This window comes from Molothrus ater, chromosome 1 (assembly GCF_012460135.2).
Source record: "Molothrus ater isolate BHLD 08-10-18 breed brown headed cowbird chromosome 1, BPBGC_Mater_1.1, whole genome shotgun sequence".
Classification (NCBI taxonomy): Eukaryota; Metazoa; Chordata; class Aves; order Passeriformes; family Icteridae; genus Molothrus; species Molothrus ater.
Genome location: NC_050478.2, coordinates 4864109 through 4883970, shown reverse-complemented (window position 1 = coordinate 4883970; position 19862 = coordinate 4864109). Strand labels below are relative to the sequence as shown.

At 46.0% G+C, this 19862-nt stretch overlaps 2 protein-coding genes across 2 annotated transcripts in view; one reads left to right on the top strand and one right to left on the bottom strand.

The window, feature by feature from the left end:
• Nucleotides 1-814: 814 nt before the first annotated feature.
• Nucleotides 815-11378, top strand: ACAA1 (acetyl-CoA acyltransferase 1). Its single transcript, XM_036406634.2, is given in 13 exon segments — nucleotides 815-875; nucleotides 878-1002; nucleotides 1816-1909; nucleotides 2164-2221; nucleotides 3047-3126; nucleotides 3555-3597; nucleotides 5056-5154; nucleotides 5646-5726; nucleotides 7785-7975; nucleotides 8064-8243; nucleotides 9020-9075; nucleotides 9559-9704; nucleotides 10269-11378. Coding segments are annotated over 13 exon segments (1290 nt in total). The 3' UTR covers nucleotides 10345-11378.
• Nucleotides 11379-11525: 147 nt separating this feature from the next.
• DLEC1 (DLEC1 cilia and flagella associated protein) overlaps nucleotides 11526-19862 on the bottom strand; it is a 32979-nt gene continuing 24642 nt past the window's right edge. The window contains 8 exon segments of the mRNA XM_054516000.1: nucleotides 11526-12347; nucleotides 13963-14083; nucleotides 14662-14815; nucleotides 15661-15822; nucleotides 16720-16929; nucleotides 17456-17540; nucleotides 17627-17721; nucleotides 18698-18820. Coding sequence (XP_054371975.1) covers nucleotides 12239-12347; nucleotides 13963-14083; nucleotides 14662-14815; nucleotides 15661-15822; nucleotides 16720-16929; nucleotides 17456-17540; nucleotides 17627-17721; nucleotides 18698-18820 — 1059 coding nt within the window. The 3' untranslated portion in view covers nucleotides 11526-12238.

Genomic DNA, 19862 nt, shown 5'->3' with positions numbered 1-19862 from the left:
GTGATGAGCATGGTTGGATTTGATGATTTTGGAGGTCTCTTCTGTCCTTAATGACTCCATGAACCTGCGTTCCTACTGCCTGTCCCCTGCTCACAGGCACAGCCCCTTCCCAACAGCGCAGCTCCCAGCAAGGGTGGGGGGCACAGGGGGCATTGGTGTCACCATCCTGGGGGCAGTGACAAAGCTTGGATGGTTCCTGGCTTTTTCTGGAACAGATGGATCTCTGCAACTCTCTGAGCCAATGGATCTGCGTGTCCCTTTGTCCTGACAGTCCACCTTGGACTCCAAATGCACAGGATTTTGTGCTTCTAAACTTAATTTTCCTTTATTTGAATTAATTTCTTTTTATTTTAAAATTTGGAGTATTTTTCCTTAGTTCATCTTAATTTTCCAACTCCTCCCCTCATTCCCCCATTTTCTCTGCCCTATTCCTTTCCCCCCCTTTCTCCCTTTATTTCCCCGTTCTTCCTTTTTTCTTCCTTCTTCTTCTTCTCCTTCTTCTTCTTTCTTCTTTTTCCTTTCCTTTTTTTGGCCCTATTTTTTGTCTTTTTTCCCACCTTTTCCCCTCTCCTTTTTCCCTCCTGTTTTTATTGTTTCCCTTTTCCCCTCCTTTTTTCCATTATTTCCCCCTTTTTATTTTTTCTTTCTCTTGGCCCGTTGGCTTCGCGGGCGGAGCGCGGTTTAGCCCCCGGGGGGAGTGACATGCAAATGAGCAGGGCGGGGAATGCAAATGAGCAGAACCGTTGCCCCGCTCTTTCGGTATGCAAATGAGGGGGCGGGCTCATGCAGATGAGCGAGGCGCTCCCGTGACAAGATGGCGGCGGCGGCGCGGCGGGCGCAGCTGCTGCTGGGGCACTTGGCCGGGGCCGCGCCGGGCCCGGGGCCGCGCCCAGGGCCGTGCCGTGCTCCGGGGGCCCCCCGCGGGCCGGCAGCCCCGACGATGTGGTGGTGGTGCACGGCCGCAGGACCGCCATCGGCCGCGCCCGCCGCGGCGGCTTCAAGGTACGGCCCGGGGGATCCTGCCCACCGGGTCCCCACAGGGGCTTGGCATCCCCGCTGGCAATGGGCTGCCCCCTTCTTCGCCTCCCCTCCTGGGTGCTGGGCCCCTGCTTGACCCCCAGACACCGCTGCTGTGCTCTGGAAGAGTAAATCCCAGCGCTGTGTGATGGTTTTAATGCTCGGGGTGGCAGTGGATGCCGGTGGCATCCCCCGAAGGAGCCGGGCGTTGTGTTCCCGGCTCCCCGGCAGCCCGGGCAGCGGTCACAGTCCGCTGTCACCTGCCCTGCCACACGGAGCACCCCCGGTGTCCCTCACCTGCACGGCTTGGCACGGACCTGCCACGCTTCTGGGACCTCATTCACAGGGTGCTGGGGAAGAACACGGTGCCAGGCTGACCCCAGAGGGTGCTCCTTGTTCCTTGTCGCCCTTCCAAACAGGTCTCCTCATGCTGGCGGTGCTCCCCACCAGCTGAGCGGTCACCCCTGCTTCTTTCACAAAACAAATGGGGCTCCATTTGCTGGGTCTTGTCACATAAATCTCTGTAGCTGTGTGATTTTGAAGGCCCTGCAGAGCGTGTTTCTATAAATCCAAGGAAGGTGAGAAAGCAGCCTATGTGTTGCAGGGCCTGAAGGAAACCAGGGGTAAAAACATGTAAATAATTCCACTGTGGTAGGGAAAGAACAACCACAGTGAGCTGAGGAGTGGAGTAAAGCTGCCTTAGCATCCCTGGCCAGCCCTCTGAAGTGCTCTGAGGGTGAACTGGTGACAGGGCACTTACTGGTGTTCACTGGTGGTGCTGATCCCCTGTGCTTTTAGGACACAACACCTGATGAGCTGCTGGCTGCTGTGATGACAGCTGTCCTTCAGGATGTCAACCTCCGTCCTGAGGTGCTGGGAGACATCTGTGTGGGTGAGTGACAGCCTCTGCCTGGTGAAACTCCTGCTCTGGACAGCTCTGTGGGACAGGCTCCCCATGTGGGATACTCACAAATCTCCTGGGGCTGGAAGGGATTAGTGTGTAACATTAGGTTTTCATGCCTGTCCTCTTGGTGGTGGGGCTCTGACCTGGTGCTGGTCAGTACCGAGCTGTGGTGATGGGAACATCCCTTGAATGCCTGCGAGGGGAGTGCAGCCAATTGACTGGAATTGTGTCTCTGCATTCAGGGAATGTGCTGCAGCCTGGAGCTGGTGCCTTGATTGCAAGAGTTGCACAGTTTCTAAGGTAAGCTCTGAGCCAGACTGAGGTTCTTCCTCTCCTCATTGAGCCATGGAGCAGCACAGGGTCAGAGATTGCAGTGGGGCTCATGCACTCCCAGGAATTACAGCAAATCACCTTTTGCCTAGAAAGTGGACTTTGATTGACCTCTGAGTGCTGGTGGCAAAGAGACAGGGAAGCAGGTGAAGCTGTTTGATCTGTTTGTGCTGCCTGTGTTGGGCTTCTGAGAGGCACACGATGTTCTGTGGGCTCCCAGCTGCACTCTCTGAGGCTGCACCTCTCTCTGCTGGTCCCAAAACCATGGATGGGCTCAGATCTTTCTGTCATTGCTCAGTGCTGGTCAGTGGCTTGTACTGAGCTGGATCCCAAATTCCAGAGATTTCTGCTGGATCCCAGATTCCAAATATTTCAGTCAGTTCCTGTTGCCATTCTTTGCTTCTGTCAATCACTGCACAACTACCACTTCAAAAAGGTGCAGGCACAGCCTGCCATAATTATGAATATTATGAATATTGCAGAACTTTTCAGGGTTCCTGGCCTGGGTCAGAGCTCAGGATCTCCAGGGCAGGGCCTTGCTTACAGAGCACCTTCTGAAGACAGACCCATGGGGAAACAGCACTTGGAGCCACTTGCAGGTGAAGTGAGGAAATTATCTTTGAACTTTGCTTTCCCTTGGTGCAGGACCAAATAGATCACGAACTGGATAAAGGGATCTGCCTGGAACTTGAGGGTTAAAGTTTAATCAGGTGGATTCATGCACTCTTTAGAGCTTTGGGTTGTTGTTGTTTGTTTTTATCACTGAGTCTTTGCCAACATTCCCTTGTTTTCCAGTGGCATTCCAGAGACAGTGCCGTGCTCCAGTGTGAACAGGCAGTGCTCCTCCGGGCTGCAGGCCATTATCAACATAGCTGGTAGGTGTTGTGGGCACTGGCATCAGAGTTGATGCCTGTCCCACCCCAAGGGCTCAATCCTCCAGTGTCTCTGAACAGCGAAACAGTGGTAATATCTTGTGCTGTAGGGAATTTGCAGTGTGGTGTTAGCTAAATACCTTTATATTCTTGAGTGGCTGAGTTTATCCCTAGAGAAGTGACTTGGTTTTCTGGGGTAAGTTCCACCATCCCCTCCATATCAGGCAGCTTCCAGAAGAATCCTTCCAGCTCTCTCTGGCCCCATGTTAGCCTTCAGCCCCATCAGCTCCTTGTCCTGGCTCTGGCAGGCAGGAGGGTGAGGAAAAGCCCATTTGGCTGTTGTGGGTGCTCAGGTGTTGGGAAGCTGCAGCTGGGCTGGAAATGCTTTTGCTCCTGCTGACAGTAAGAACATTTATGCACTGCTGTTACAGGTGGCATCCGAAATGGATCCTATGACATTGGCTTGGCCTGTGGGTAAGGAAGTATTTTCATAGTGCTTGCTTAGGCTTCCTGAAGGTAACACTCTGTCCCTGTGCAATAGCCTGCCAAAAAATTAGCTTTATAGCTAATCTCCAATTAACTAGCCTCTTGAAAGACTCTCTCTTGGATGAAGAAATTAATATCCTATGTGTGCTAATCAGTGTTCTGCAGACTTACAGGATCTGTTATGTGCTGCAGTCCTAACATCACAAGCTGTGTTTATTTTTTGGAGGATTATGTAAACATTAGGTTGATTTTGGGGAAATACTAGTGACCACATACACATTGACTTTAGAAGGAGTGAAAAAAAACCTATTCAGTAATCTTGAGGCCAAAATACTGGGTTCCTCTTTTCTTATAACTTGATGATTCTAATCTGTCATTAATTATTACTGCACACAGTAATGTCCACCAAGATGTTGTGCTTAAAGGGACTGATGGCCTTTGCACCCCTCACTGTGCCAGACACTGGGTTTTGCTGTGGGAAGCTCTCTGGCCTCTGCCCTGTAGAAGACATACAACCCATAAGTTACAAATAGCTTTTGGGAGCTGGCTTTATCCCAAGTCTTATTCTTCCACAGAGTGGAGAAACCCTGGATTCAAGCACAAGAAACAGTAGCTGGGGTTTCACTTACTTAAAACCCAGTCCTGTGCCTTCCTTCAGGAGCAGATGCAGCTGAAGTCAATGTTGGAGTGTCTCATCTTAGGGCTAATTAGAGTTTAAATTGCTGATAGCACTTAGTATAAGCTGCCTTACTTTCTGCTTGCCTTTCATTTCCCAGGAGTAGTTTCTTTGTTATTTATTCTTCATGAAGGTATTTGTGTGGTGCAGAGTAGAATTCAAACTCTCTTCCCATTGTAGGCCTCATGATCTAGACTGACCTTACAAAAGCTCATGAGTCTTAACTGATGGCTTTGTATTTCTGCAGTAAATTTGAGTATCTTCAATGTGTTAATTCATTTGTGGGTCAAAGATTGCACCCTGTGGGATCCATGTCTGAAATTCTTTCTATTGCAAAACACAAATGGTGCAACTCACTGAAATCTCTTTGCCATGGTTTGCTCAATACTTCTTTTTCTACTGCCAACCTGTTCTTAAGATCTGAGTGGTATTTTTATGTCTGTTGGCAATCTCACTAAAAACTCCAGCCCTCGAACCTCATTATGTTTGAGGACAAATGTGCCAGAATCATAGCAATTCTTTCCTAGCTGTGGAAACACAAGAAATTAACTGCTGACATTGGTATCCTGTTCTAGTGAAGCAAGAACCAATTGAATCTCACAATCTGTTTTCATTTCATAATAATTCTTAAATTGATGATTAAAGAGCTTCTGCCTCAGCCAGTTCCTAATTAGCAGCTGTGTTTCTGTGGGATAATGGGAAAGCATGTTGTCAGGATACTGAGTTTTGATCAGTCTTAATGGAGCAATTCTAATTTTTCTTGTGTTTAGAGTGGAAACAATGTCCCTCAGAAGTGCAAATAACCCTGGTGATATCAGTTCCAGCATGATGGATAACCCCAAAGCTCGAGATTGCCTTATTCCTATGGGGTGAGTGTTTCTCCTTCCCACAGTTTAAGGGTTTAACAGATGCTGTCTCCTCAGTGACACCACAGTTACAAATCAACCTGAATGTGGTGAGCTTGGAGCTGTGTGTGTTGGCATCCTTGGCTGTGGTGGAAGATTAATGATGTGAAATGGGGGGAAATCAACAACTCTGATCAAAGATTTTCTTGTCTTAAGATGAATGGCTTGTTGAGCAAGGAGAACAGATTTGAACCTTGTTCTGGTCCTAGATTGGATTCAGGATTAGCTTCTGCCAGCAGTTCTGAGTTGAGAAGGCAGCAGTTGGTTTCAATGTGGCCATTCCTGCTTTTACAAGTCTGAGTGTCATTTTGTGTGACTCCAAGGACAATCTTGTGCTTCATCATATTTTGGCTTTCAAGCTAAAGCCATTGCTTATACCTCGTGTGATCTTAGTGGAAGCCAGTGCAGCTCCATGAGATGTGTCCTTGGATTAACTCTGTGATGTTTTTCCCCAGAATAACCTCAGAAAATGTGGCAGAGAAGTTTGGAGTTTCCCGGAAGAAGCAAGATGCCTTTGCCTTGGCTTCCCAACAAAAGTAAACGCTGGTTTTGTTAGTCTTTTGGGGTTTTTTAACCTTTTAGTTAAGAAATAAGTACAGCTAGAAAACACACTGCTACTTCCTGGTGAAGTGCAGCCTTTGTGTTGCCTTCCAATCCTTAACAGTGAGCAAAGAAGCCTGAGGGGGTCCAGCTGAAATGCAGTGCAGGGTTGTGGGTGATGGGGGAACTGGAGTCCAGAGCTGGACTGGGACTGTGGGATCAGTGATCTCACACAAGTATCACTGGGCACACAGACCCTGAACAGTGAGTGCCCTGCTTGTTCCAGCATCCAAAGGTTCCTGCCCATGGCAGTGGGGGTGAAACTGGATGATCTTTAAGGTCCCTTCCAACCCAAACCATTCTGTGTTTCTGTGACAGAACCTCAGGGAGGTTTCTGGAACGAGTGCCTGGTGAGGTATTTTCATAGTGGCTTTGGCTCAGGATCACTGGAACCTGAACGTGGGAGCAGCAGCAGGAGGAGCCTTTCCCATGAGGGAATATTTGACTGTGGCTGTTGGTAGGGAACTGCTGAGCTTGTGAGAAGAGTGGCTTGTCCTCAGTGCAGGTGTTTGGCTCTGAGTGAGTCCAGTCCTACCTCTGATAACCTTCCTCTGGGTTAAATCGCTGCCAAAATCAACTGACCCTGGAATCTGTGGGGCTGTGCTGCCAAAGCAGTGGCAGGTGATAGGGTAGAGTTTCTGCCATCAAAGAGTTAAACTTGCTTTCAGAGCTCTGTCCAAGCATCAGTCTGGTCCAATTATTTATCTAACACAGGAAGCCACTGCACAGGGTAGTTAACCTTTAAATTCCGGCCCTGCTGCTCAGGGAACTTGGCATGCCAGCCTTTCTCACTGCCATGGGACTGATAACCAGAAGGGTTTGTGAATGTGATCCTTGCTCACATGAGGCAAGGGTGACTTTCTGGCCTTGGTCTCAGGATATCAGGATATCTGACCTGTCCTTCAGCACTTTGCTCCAATTCTGACTTACCTGGGAGCATTGAATATTTTCATTTTTTATGGGTAAATTGCAAAGTGATGAAGGGATAAAACAAGCTTTTAGTCTCCAATTTGTATTCTCTGAAGTATTCACCTCTGGAAGGTAAATCTAAATAAGCTCTGCTTTGAAGAGCTTATTTAGATTTTTAAAATATCTTCCTGATAGGAAAGATTAAATCTACATGGCTTGAGCTGATTCTGGTTTAGTTAATTGTATTCTGCCTGGTCATGACAGTTGTTGACTGCTGCTAGTTCAGGGTTCATTTATTTTCTTACAGTTGTGATGTGGCTGTACCCCTGAAAAAAATAAAACTTCATGTTGGATGCTGGTGGTGGTCAGTCAGGCACAGAGGTGTTGATGGGAACAGAATGGGGATATTGGTCTGAAATGAGTGATCCTGTGATCCAGATTTAGGAACAATGCCCATAATGTTGATGCAGAGGTAAAAAGTTTGTCTTTCCATGAATGAAAGTAACAATTTGCCTGTTTGTCTTGTCACTCAGTGATGATGTACCAAATCCTCTTGTATTTCCAGGGTTCCCAGACGAAGGAAGGAATGATGAATCTAACTTCATGTTTTTAGAAGGCTAATTTATTATTTTATGGTACTAGAATATATTAAAGAATACTATACTAAACTATACTAAAGAATAAAGAAAGGATACAGACAGAAGGCTAAACGATAATAATGAAACTTGTGACTCCTTCCATAGTCCCGACACAGCTTGACTGTGATTGGCCATTAAGTCAAAACAATTCACATGAAATCAATGAAACAATCATCTGTTAGTAAACAATGTCTAAACACATTCCAAAGCAGCAAAACACAGGAGAAGCAAATGAGATTATATTGTTTTCCTTTTTCTCTGAGGCTTCTCAGCTTCCCAGGAGAAGAATCCTGCGCAAGGAGATTTTTCTAAAAAATATGACAGTAACAAAATCCCACCTTAGTTCATTCTCTAACTGCTTTCCTTCACTTTAGTTCTCCTGCACTTCACCTCCAGAATATTTTAACCTTTCATACTTTCATACACCTTTTTTTTTTTTTTTACCAGAGCAGCAAAAGCTCAGCAGATGGGACTGTTTAAAACAGAGATTGTTCCAGTGAAGACCACTGTTGCAGATAATGAGGGCAACAAAAAAACAATCACTGTGCACCAGGATGAAGGGATCAGACCCTCCACAACACTGGAAGGCTTGGCAAAGCTGAAACCTGCCTTCAAAGAGGATGGAAGCACTACAGCAGGTGAGCTGAGCTGTTCCATTTGTGCTGTTCCTCTGGTTTACCTGCCTTTCCTGGAACAAAAAGCATGTTAACAGGTCTCTTCCAACAGGGAATGCCAGCCAGGTCAGCGATGGAGCAGCTGCTGTTCTCCTGGCAAAACGCTCCAAGGCAGCACAGCTGGGACTGCCAGTGCTGGGGGTGCTGAGGTCCTTTGCTGTGGTGGGAGTGCCACCTGATGTGATGGGCATAGGGCCAGCCTATGCCATCCCTGTTGCTGTGGAAAAGGCAGGTGAGAACCTTCTGGCATTCAGGCAAAGCAGATCAGACTCCTTGCACTGATATTTAAGGTTATATTATTCAAGCTTGTGCAGCTGTTGGCCCCAGGAACAGTGAAGTTAAATCTGAAACTGTAAAAAAGGTCCTGCCTCAGATTGTGGCAATGCCTTTGCCTTGTACTGGTGTGTAAATTGTCATTCACTCACCTTTGAGAAGCTCAGGAGTAAATCCCTGCACAGACTCAACAAGAGTTGACATGTGGCAAGAGTTGACATGTGGCAACATGATTCAGTGCTCACTTAGTGCTGTTTTCTCTCCTTTATTATGGCCAATGTTTAGGGGGTGGTTTTGTGTTTGGTTTTTGGTGTTTTTTTCTCTGTACAGTTTTGTCATCTTACTTAGGTTTTTTAGCACACTCATTGGATTAACCAGCTTTTGTACTTGATGAGCTGATTTAGCCTGGCCTGGCTACAGTCCCATGCCCACCTGTAGCTTTATCTTCCACTCTCCAAACACCCTTCAATCCTTAATCCCTCTGCAGAGAAATCACACTTAATCTGAGGAAATTTGGTAGGCTCAGTGCCACGAACTGGGATGTTTTGCAGTCTTTAGACACTGCTATACATAAACTTGTTCAAGTGTAGATACCCTACATGGAGCTAAGGTTCCTCTTTCTTAGATGGAGTAGAACTGGAATTCATGGAGGGAGGCTGTCAGGCAATTGCTCTCTTTGATATAGTCATGAGGCAAAAGGATCTCCTTTTAACTCCTGACTTATCTGGCCCATAGGTCTGACTCTGAATGACATTGATATATATGAAATTAATGAAGCCTTTGCAAGCCAGGTGAGTGAGCATCATGTTTGTGTTGCTGCATTGCTTGGCAACTGAGTGTATTTCAGCTTGATCTCCAGGTTGAGATTTTTAACTTGTTCCACATATTACATCTTCAGCCAAATGTTAATAACATGTGCAGACTATTTTCCTTTTCCTTCAAATAAAAATGACCAGGGCATTGCTTATACAGCTTAATATTAGAAAAAAACCCAAAAAGTCCACTAAGTAAGAATTGGCTATTGTGCTCTCATACCAACTTGCAACATCTGTTTCATCAGGTCTGTGATTTATTGTCAGGTTGTCTGAATGTGTGTGGGCTCAGTTTGAGATAAGTGAACAGTTTTAGCTCACTTCTCTACCTTGGATCAGTTCCACTCCTTTCCCCTGAGAACGATGGTCTAGCTGGGCTCAGGCCTCTGAGCTGCAGGAGGAGAGCTGAGAACTAAGGAAGACAAGAGCACCTGCATGAAATCCCTCCCTGTGTCTTTGCAGGCTGTGTACTGTGTTGAGAAGCTGGGCATTCCCATGGAGAAGGTGAACCCCCTGGGAGGAGCCATAGCCCTGGGACACCCCCTGGGCTGCACCGGGGCTCGGCAGGTCGTCACTCTGCTCCATGAACTGAAGCGCAGAGGGAAGAGGTGAGAGCTCAGCATCAGCACTGCCTCACACCTGCTGCCTGTGCAGCTCCCACAGGCTCAGGGGCACCAGTTTGGGTTCAGCTTCCTCCATCCCTTGGATGAGGTATCTGTCCCTTTGGGTTCAGCCTCCTCCATCCCTTGGATGAGGTATCTGTCCCTTTGGGTTCAGCCTCCTCCATCCCTTGGATGAGGTATCTGTCCCTTTGGGTTCAGCCTCCTCCATCCCTTGGATGAGGTATCTGTCCCTTTGGGTTCAGCCTCCTCCATCCCTTGGATGAGGTATCTGTCCCTTTGGGTTCAGCCTCCTCCATCCCTTGGATGAGGTATCTGTCCCTTTGGGTTCAGCCTCCTCCATCCCTTGGATGAGGTATCTGTCCCTTTGGGTTAAGCTTTCTCCATCCCATGGTTGGCTTTGAACCTGAATTCCCCGGGGCTCTCCTAGTGAAACAGGAGAGCAGTAGACAGCTCAAATTTATTGTATTCTTTATTTTTATCTTTTCCTTGGATGATGTAAACCTGAGCTGTGTTTTTCTTTTCCTTAATTCCATGTGCTCTTTGTTTCAGAGCCTATGGAGTCGTGTCCATGTGCATTGGAACCGGCATGGGAGCCGCAGCCGTGTTCGAGTACCCGGGGAAGTGAAGTGAGCTCCAGTGCTGACACAACACCACCACCGCTCCCTCTCTGCCTTCCCAAGGCCTGGCAAGTGATTGCCACTGAAATCAAGTGGGTTCTGGGATTTGTTACTAGATCTACAAATTTTAGGCAGAAATTGTGAAGTAGAATTAATGGTGCAGTTCTGCAAAGAAGGTGAGGAAATGCAGAACTGGCACATGGCTTCCTGACATAACTAATTAGCTCAGCTGAAATTCAACTACAGCCCCTGGTGTGATGATTATGAATGATGTGGTGATTATTTTAAATTTAATTGATCTTTTTACTCTGTGAATATTACCAAAGGGTAATAGTTCATGAGACAGTATTTTTGTGTGACAAATTGGCAAAAAGAGTCACTCAAAACGAAGACATCAGTTCATGTGAAAAGACTTTTCCAGCATTTCCTTAAAAGGTTTCACCATTTTGTAAGAAGTTTAAAAGAGCTTGTTTTGAAGCAAAGACTTGACATCCTTGCCTTTACAACTGTGTCAGAAGTTGTCTGTGTGTTAAATTGTCCCTACACTGGAGGATGGGCTGTAGCTCGCTGCTGGTGGAGCTGCTCTGAAGCTTCTCTCCAGTGGGACAAAGGGGAAGGACTGAACATAATTTCCACAGGAAATGCCTGAATGGAAAGGTTCTGGTGAATTGCTAGAAGCCAGGATTTGGATGTGGCCATTCCTTCTTTTACATGTCTGAGTGTCAGTTGTGTGAGTCCAAAGACAATCTTGTGCTTAATCATATTTACCTACCTAACATAAAGCAAATTGCAGCATTACATTTACTGCAAGCACTACATGAACATCAGTGACAGCTCAGCCCTTCAGTGCTAATACAAACATGTTCTGTCTTGTGTCTTTTGTCATCCTTTATTTCTTCTCTTGTCTGAACAGAAAGATCACTGAAACTCAGCTCGAAAAAGAAATTTACTCATTGCTGCTTTGAATTTGTAACAAACTGAAGTTCTTTGTCCTGACTTTTGTTTTTGCACTTAATAATACAATTGGGTTCTTGCAATACAATTGTTTCCTTTTTATGATGATTTTGAGTTGAAGGTCATGATGAGTTAGAGCTCTCTGATATTTTCACAATCCCATGCTGAAACCTGTCTCACCCAGCAATCACACAGACGCTTAGAGCCAAAAAACTGAATTATTTAGAGGGAATAATGAGCCATTTATAAAAGCCTTTTATTTAGTGGAAGTGGAAAATTTAACAAACTCAGAAGTGGGAACTCCAGTGACCTTTAGCTAAAATAATACTAAAATAGTTTAAAGAGAAGTGAGAGTAAATGGGAACCATGTGGGGGGAAAGAATGAAATTGAAGAAGGGTTCCTCCCTCTGTTGCTGAAGGGGATGTTCTCAAGGCACAAGCATGATGAAACACACAGGTTGGTAATTTTCCAAGGAGACCAGGGAAAGTTCTCTCTTCCCTTTTTCATGTAAGGCACTGAGAAAAGAGCCTGGGAAATGCTGGCCTACTCATCAATTCTTGTTTTATTATGTGCCAATGTCCATTTTAATGTCAAACAAATAAATGAGGCAAAACAAAAGCTACTTTAAGGTATGAATAGTCTTTAGCTGTGATTCAAGGTATGCTGGGCTCTGCAGAGGGCTTTGGCCTGACTTACACAGCTGCTTTGCAATTTAAAACCTTGTTCTGTGCCTAAAGCTGAGCTTATCACAGCAATAAAAGTAAAAGTCCACAGTGTGATTATGACTGGTTAAGGTACCACGAGAATTTCTTTCCTCATAACCTAAATTTTCATTCTGCTAAAAGTCCAGTCCCTACTAAAAACAGAAGTAGATGAAAATACAGGCTCAGCTGCTGGCACATCTGCATCCAGCCTGTTACCTTGACATTTGTCCCACATTGTCCTGCTTAATGCACCTTCCCACAGTGCACTCCTCTCCCTCTGAGGTGCAGCTTGCAAGGCTTCTCTTCCAGCATTCCAGAAATGGTCACAATTGCTTCATAGTCAGTGTTGCTCCTAAAATGCACAGCAAAAGGTTACAGCTACATGCAGTCCTGTGTTTAGGGATGAGATGAAAAGGGGACAACGGTGCCCTAAGAATGCTCCAAGTCACAAGCACAGGTCACTAATGTCAGTGCCAAGTCCACAGGGCTGTGTTCCATGGGTACAGTACATGGTGTTTGAAAGGGATGTTCAGATCTGTGCCTGAAGACATTGGATTCATGTTTTGCAGGAATGAGAATACCATCCTACTTGGTAAATTCTAGTTTAGGTGAATAAATGAAATGAAGCTCTGCTGGGAGCCAACACCTGCACGGCCTTGATGGGAAAACTCCTCCCTGTGACAAAGTTTGAAGGGAAAAGTTTCTGTCACTCCTCTTGAGACAAGGGGCAGGCACTGGAGTCCAAATTGTAAATTAACATCAAAAAGGTTACAACAACTCTAGTTTTGCACTAAGTTGAAGAGCATTATTTGCCCAAGGCTAATGCCACTCAGTGCTCCTGAGACTTCCTGTGAAGGATTTCTCTGTGTCCAAGTGCCAGCTGTTGTAAGGGCCTGAGGCAAATGCCTGTTCTGTCAGTCTTTGTTTTTTCCTTCTCATAAAACAATTCTCCTGCAGAAAGACCACGGAACTGGGGAGGTGAATTATTAAAATCACCTCACACCTTGCATATAATTATCTCCTACTGCCACACTGATCCCACACTCTGCTGTGTTGGGAATTCATTCTATGGAGCCCCACAGATGAGCTGGTTGCTAAACAGAAACATCTTTGCTTTCTGGTATTTCCAGGCATTTTCAGCCATGCTGATTAGTGCATTTGTCAGATAAAAAGAAGTGCTTCAGGCATATTCAGCAGAATTCCAGAAAAATATAGGTAGTCAGGACCCTGGGGAGGCTTCTGGACCACCATGCTCCTCTAAGTAGGGACAGTTTAGTGCTGCTGCTCAAGGCTCCATCCCACTGCAGTATCAGTGGCTCCACTGATGGAAAGCACTGGATTGTGTTCCAAGGAGATGGGAATTATGGCAATAACTCACCTACAGTTTGCTTGAAATTTCCCTGTCAGCAGTTTTCAGAGCTCACTGAAATCACTAGGATAGACTTATTTTAACTTGCTGCCACCATGTGATAACCTCAAAAAATACTTTGTAATGAAAAACGATTTTTTTTACATGATTTGCATCTCCCGAATCAGAACAAAGAAATTAAAGTCTTTTGGTCATCATATAATCATGAAATGTTTTGGGTTGGAAAAGACAGCAAACCTCATCTTGTTCCAAGCCCCTGCAGGAAAACCTTCCACTAGAACAGGTTGCTCAAAGCCTCATCCAGCCTGGCCTTAAACAGTTCCAGAGATGGGGCAGCCACAGCTTCTCTGGGCAGCCTGTGCCAGGGCCTCACCACCCTCACAGTGCAGAAGTTCTTTCTCATCTAACCCTGCCCTCTGGCAGTGTGAAGTCATTCCCCCTTTCCCATCACTCCAGGCCTTTGTCCCAAGTCTCTCTCCAGCTCTCCTGGAGCCCCTTTAGGCACTGCAAGGGGCTCTGAGACTCCCCAGAGCCTTCTCCAGGCTGAACAAGCCCAGCTCTCTGTGAAGAGCACAATTTCAGTCACAGTTAACTGTACCTTGCAGCAAAGCTGATCTGCAGAATCTCTCTGGTAGGTGCCTCCCCTTCACGTGCCTCCAAAATGCCTTTGGTTGGGAAGATGGAAAATACTTGCATGGTTTTAGGGCTTTTCTGTTCATCTGCAGTGGAAGGGGCAAATGTCAAACAAAGCCATAGAACACCCTCTAACTGTGTACAGCAAGGAGCACTCATGGCAATGCTGAGCAACTAACACATCATGTCTCACACTGTCAGAGGGTTTCTGTGCATGTGCCCAGACTGTTTTCATCTTCTAATCAAGGGCAGTGATCAGTGGTCTCCACATTGAAATAATAAGGCCCTGATCTTCTTTCCTCTGGAATCTGTTATTAACATCTATTATTAACAGCATTAGGCTCATGCTCAAACAACCCATGAGGAGCTGCTGGTTCTTGTTGCCCCTCAGGACTGATTTATAAATGAGCAGAGCATGTCCAAGAATTGTGAGGGCTGAGACTCAATCTTTTGGTTAGATGTGGAGTAACTGCTGAAATCAGTAGTGGTACAATAATGTCAAAAAAGGGAGGGGAAAGAGAGGAAGGAAAAAGCCCACATCAGTGAGAACAAAAGCAGACCACGTTTGCACCCAGGATCATCACATATTGCCCCTATATTGAGTGAGGGCATGCAGTCTTAGTGAAACTCTGTCACAAGGAAATCAATTGCAAAACCAGAATACCCAGCAAAGCAGTCCAGTAGCTTCTGCAGCCACTCCTGTTATACAGGAAGACATGTTCTGTCTTGGTCTGTGCAACAAAGCAGGTCTGGAAATCAACCCTGTCACAGGAGAGCTCCAGGACTGGAACAGTGAGGTAGGCAGTCACTGGGACCAGCTACAAAACAGGGGAAAGGGAAAAGAGAATAAAACCCACCTCAGTTTTATAGAGTTTTAGTAATTCCTGCTCTAGCTGGATCATTCTTAACCCCAACCACTGAATCAAGAATCATTGTTCTGTGTTCTTTCACACTAGAGTCAATCCCATTCTACAGCCTTGAGTGAATGAAGCTGTTGCTTGTGTGTTACTTTTTTGGGGCAGGTTTTCAAACCAGACACTGTGGTCTTAATGAAGTAACACAGAGTGAACATTCTCATTTGTTTTTAGGGTTTTCTGTGGAGCTGCAGACATTACAGCATCTCCTGGTCCCTCAGGACTGTGTATGGCCCACTGTGAGTCATTCAGTTTGTGCAGATTGCCCAAGGTTATGATTCACTTGACTGTATCTTAGGTATGGTGCTCAGTCTTACACAGGTCATGCCTCAGAAATACCTGGGTGAAAAGAAAACAGAAGGGCCTGCAGGGTGCTGGGTGCTGCAGGCTGGGAAGGGGGTTATAGATTTCTGACTGGAAGGGATCAGTCTTTACATGCACCTGGGCTTTGACCACACTGCAGGAGCTCAATGGACTCAGGAGCCTTTCCAGAAGCCCTTGGTTGCTGCAGGAGGCATTGCCTGGTGACTCAGGCATGGCTTGTTCCTGAGACAGCCCTGGCCCCTGTCTCAGAGTCATCCTGAGGTTGGGTGTGTGGCCCTTTGAGTGTCACCCAGGCTGCCATGCAGAGCTGGGGCACCAGGGTGTGACCCCAACCTGTAACTCAAGGCTGAGTAAATCCTAATCCAAGTCAGAGATGCTGCTGAAACAGCCCTTTCCCAGGGCCCAGAGACCCTGTCTGACCTTACCTGCGTAGTGCAGTTACTGTGCTCAATGACCAGATTTTGATTAAACTTCAGCTTTCTCTCTCCACTCTCCAGCTGGAGCACTTGGCATCCAGGAAGCAGCTGGGTCTCTGGCAAATGCTGATACCTGAGTAACTCCAGATTTGTGTGGAATGACACTTGCACCTGTGGGAAGAGAAATTCTGATGACCATCACATAAGATGACAACTGTGTACAGGAAATCCAAAATACACAAAGGCCCAGGCACACATTTTCCCACTGGAACCCAAAGGTGTCATGCCAGCAGCCAAATTCCCACTGGAACACAGCAATACAATTAAAGAAAAAACCACAGCTATTTCCTATGAATCCAGTACACAGAGATGGAGTGTAAAGGTGAACAGCTGATCTCTGAACCACAGGGGAAAAACAGTCTCTAGCAAGCCAAAGGTTTTGAGTTCCTGAGGGCACAAATACCACGTTCCCAAAGCTGTCTTAGACATCTAAATCCTCCTTCTTCCCCCACATGTAGAATTGAGATGTGTCTCCATGCCAAAATGAACACAGCAAAATGAGCAGCACACTTCAAAAATGCAACAGTTACTCATTCTTTGCAGGTTACCTAATTCTCTACTCTGGGACTTCATTTCCTTTAATGTAATTTGTACACCCAAAACTAATCAAATTTTCCTCTCCTTATACTGCCTGCATCTAATTTAAGGAAATGAGGGAAGACTGCAGTCCTTGGAAATCTTTTAATTTGTCTAACATATATATAGCTATTGATTTAAGTGAACTGCAAACCCACAGGGTTTTCTGCAGGAGTTTGCAACAGGTCAGAGTCGATGGGAAAAGCACATCAGGAACAGAAAAAGATTATTTGCAGAAAAAAAAAATAAGTCTGCACCTGCAATGTAGAAGGCAAAATGGCAGTAATTAGCATTTGCTAATACAACACTATTTCCCCTGAAACTGGGAGATTTCTATGCCAGTTGTGTTTTTCTGTGGTTCCTCTGGGCCACACTAACACACCAATTACTAAACTCTCTAATCTGGCACAGGATTATTATTTTTGAGCCTACCAGCATGTTTTGCTGTGGATAAAGTAAATGTTGCAGTTGCTGTTTCCTTTCCTCCTTCTTGCTGTGGGATGTTTCAGTGCTCTTTTTGGGATCTGAGCTGGAGAGGCTGAAGGGCATAGAGGGTGTAGACAGAAAGAGCCTGAAGTACAGCCGAACCTTGGTACAATTCATGAGTTTCAAACTCTGAGTAATTACTGCATCTGTCAAAACCTGCGGGAGAAATGATTCAGAACTGGTCAGTTTTAACTCCCTGGAGAGGTCTGTGTTGCTCTGTTTGGTCATGGAGTACCAGCAGGGATCTGAAGGATTTTACCCCAAAGCAAGCCAACTATTTTCTACCTGTGTTACTCAACATTTTTTGAGTGAAAAACCAAAATAAAAGTAACATAATAAAGTCGAAGTTTTCAAATGCCAAGGGTCACACAACTGAAGTGACTCATTTTGCTTTTAGACCTTTATGTCCTGAAAATCAGAACTTATTTTTCTACTTACAAACTCCCCTACAATGAAAGAAAAAATTGAATAAAATAGGCATTATCTGAGCTCAGATTTTCTTATTCCTGGCTAATAAGTGCTTGTATGTTTTTTTTTTTCCCTATCTTGTTATGTGCAATACAGAAAATGAGGCTACTGGTGATTAGGAAGCATTTTCACAGCCATATGCACAGAGCTCTGAATTCTCCCAGCAGCACAGCAACACAAAGCAGCCAAATACATCAGTGTGGGAAATACTCACTCCAAAGAAAGGCTTGGCAGGTAGGAGATCACTCGCCACTGAATAAAACACCATTCCTCTGTCGTGATCCATCTCCACGTCCAACCTGAGTGTAAAGAAGCAGGGCTGGTCACATCCCTGCCCCAGGCTGACCCCTGCCATGAGGGTGGCAGCTGTGACTGTGGCACTTACAGGGGATGTCTCAGGACAGCCTCCACGTGCACTCGGAGTGCTGGAGCTTCGTAGCCGTGGCTGCGCCGCACCTTGCCGGGCACCCCCCTTGCCAGCTGCCAACAAGATGGAAACACAAATCCTCTGGGAAATGGTAGCACTGAACCTGAAATGCTGCTTGGAGCCCCAGAGGCTGCCAGCCAAAACAGGATTCTGCTTGGCAATGTAGTGCCTGTTTGTAGGGCATGATGGAACAGCAGAGGCCGAGCAGTAGCTGGACTCTGAATGGCTGTGGGTGGTACAGGTGCAGGGCAGGTTTAGATCAGGTGTTGGGAAGAAATTCTTCACTCTGAGGGTGGTGAGGACCTGGAACAGGTTCCCCAGAGAATCTGTGGATGCCCATCTGTGGAACCATTCAAGGCCAGGCTGGATGGAGTGTGGAGCAACTTTTTCTGGTTAAAGACGTTGCTGCCCATGGCAGGGGGGTGGAGCTAGATGGTCCTTTCCAACTGATAGCATTCCAGGACTCTATTATTCTACAGTTCTTTCTTCAGGAATAAGGATTATTAGGGTTGTTTTTATTGAACATTCTATTAGCATTCATTCAGGTTACCTTGCACCTTTGCAACAATTAATGTCAGAGAATCACTGAGCCATTCATAAAACCCTGATCAAGCCTCACATCAGCAGTTGTTGAAGAGGAAGTTTCCCAGAGGAGAGATATGCTGTCCAAATTCACACAGGAAGGTGGATGCAGAGCCAGGAACAGAACTCAGCAGTCCTGAGTCTCACTTCCATTGTTAACTATTGTTAGCAATAAAACCTGATGTTGTGATAGCATTTCAAACCCCTGGGCTTTTGTCTGGGGTCTGCTGCCCCAGACAATGCAAGAAGATGGTGACATTCCCATCCCAGAATGCTTCCAAGCTCCAAGAGAAATGCAACAGATGAACAACCCTGGTTAAGGAAGGATGTACAGGCTAGCAGGAACAGGACTGTTTACACAGACTGGCCAGGTAACAGCAGCCTGTACATAAATTACAGGAAGGGAAATTATACTCCCCTTTGGCCTTGCCGTGGCAGTCAGTTTACCTTGCTGTCCAGGCTCATGAAGCCCAGCAGCAGCGCGTCACAGCACAGCTCAGCCTCGGTGTCCGGGATGACGAGCGGGGTGAAGGAGATGAAAACATCGCTGCTGCCACCTCCTGGAAGCACCTGCGGCCGGGAGAGAGCGTTCAGTGCACGGAGCCGCCGGGGATTGCACAAGAACCTCGGGACTCAGCTGCCAAAACGGAGTTGCACAAGCAGCATGCAATCCCCCGGGCACGGGCTCAGGCTTGCACGAAAATGCCAACATGGGACAGCCAAAGTGACAATTACTTCAACTGCAAATATCACTGTGGCCATTTTTTAGCATCAACAGAGTTTAAACACGATCACAGACCAACTGTCTAAGTGCACAAGCATGTACACATCTGTTTGTTTTTAAAAATACCCAGTTCTGCCCACTCTCACTCCCTGGCTACCTCAGGTGATTATTCCACAACTTACATATATGAAACATTTTTTGAAGAGTTACAAGTGTGAACTAAGAGTATTTTACAGTTCAGTTTAGTCTTGGCTATTTTTTAATTTTACATGACAGCAGGGAATGTAATCACATGCACTAGCCAGCTGCAGTGGATTTTCTGGGATTTACAGGTTGACTAGATTATATTATTTCTTTAGGTGAATTGTGCAGGTTAAATCCTGGTACTGCTGCTGGCTACACCCCACAAAAGCTGCCTCCACAGTGAGGCACTTGTTTGTCTGACCTTTTTCAGCCTTGGCCATCTCAGAGCTGACTGCAGCTTCATTTCTGTCAGCATTCCTTTTATGTAATCTTTAGCTCATTTTAACTTGTAACTGAAACCCTTTAGCAAAAAAATATTTAAGAATAAAATTGGCACACTGATGTTTTGGGCAGCCCTGTCACTCACAGCTAGATCTTTCTAGTGCTGTCTTTATGATATTCCTAAGGGATTGTGACACTGTGGCCTGTATTTGCACAACTCACTTGTGAAGCACTGTGGGTTACAGTGGTTTATCTCATGAGTTATCTACAGAGCAACCCTTTCCAGCAGCCTGGTTTCCAGCTCTGCATGTTTCCACGTGGCTCCCACATTTCACCATGCCAGCCCAAGTGAGAAGAGCAGAGATGTCACTCTGGTGTACAACTAACACTTCAGTCATCAGGTCACTGCTCAGATGTAGACAG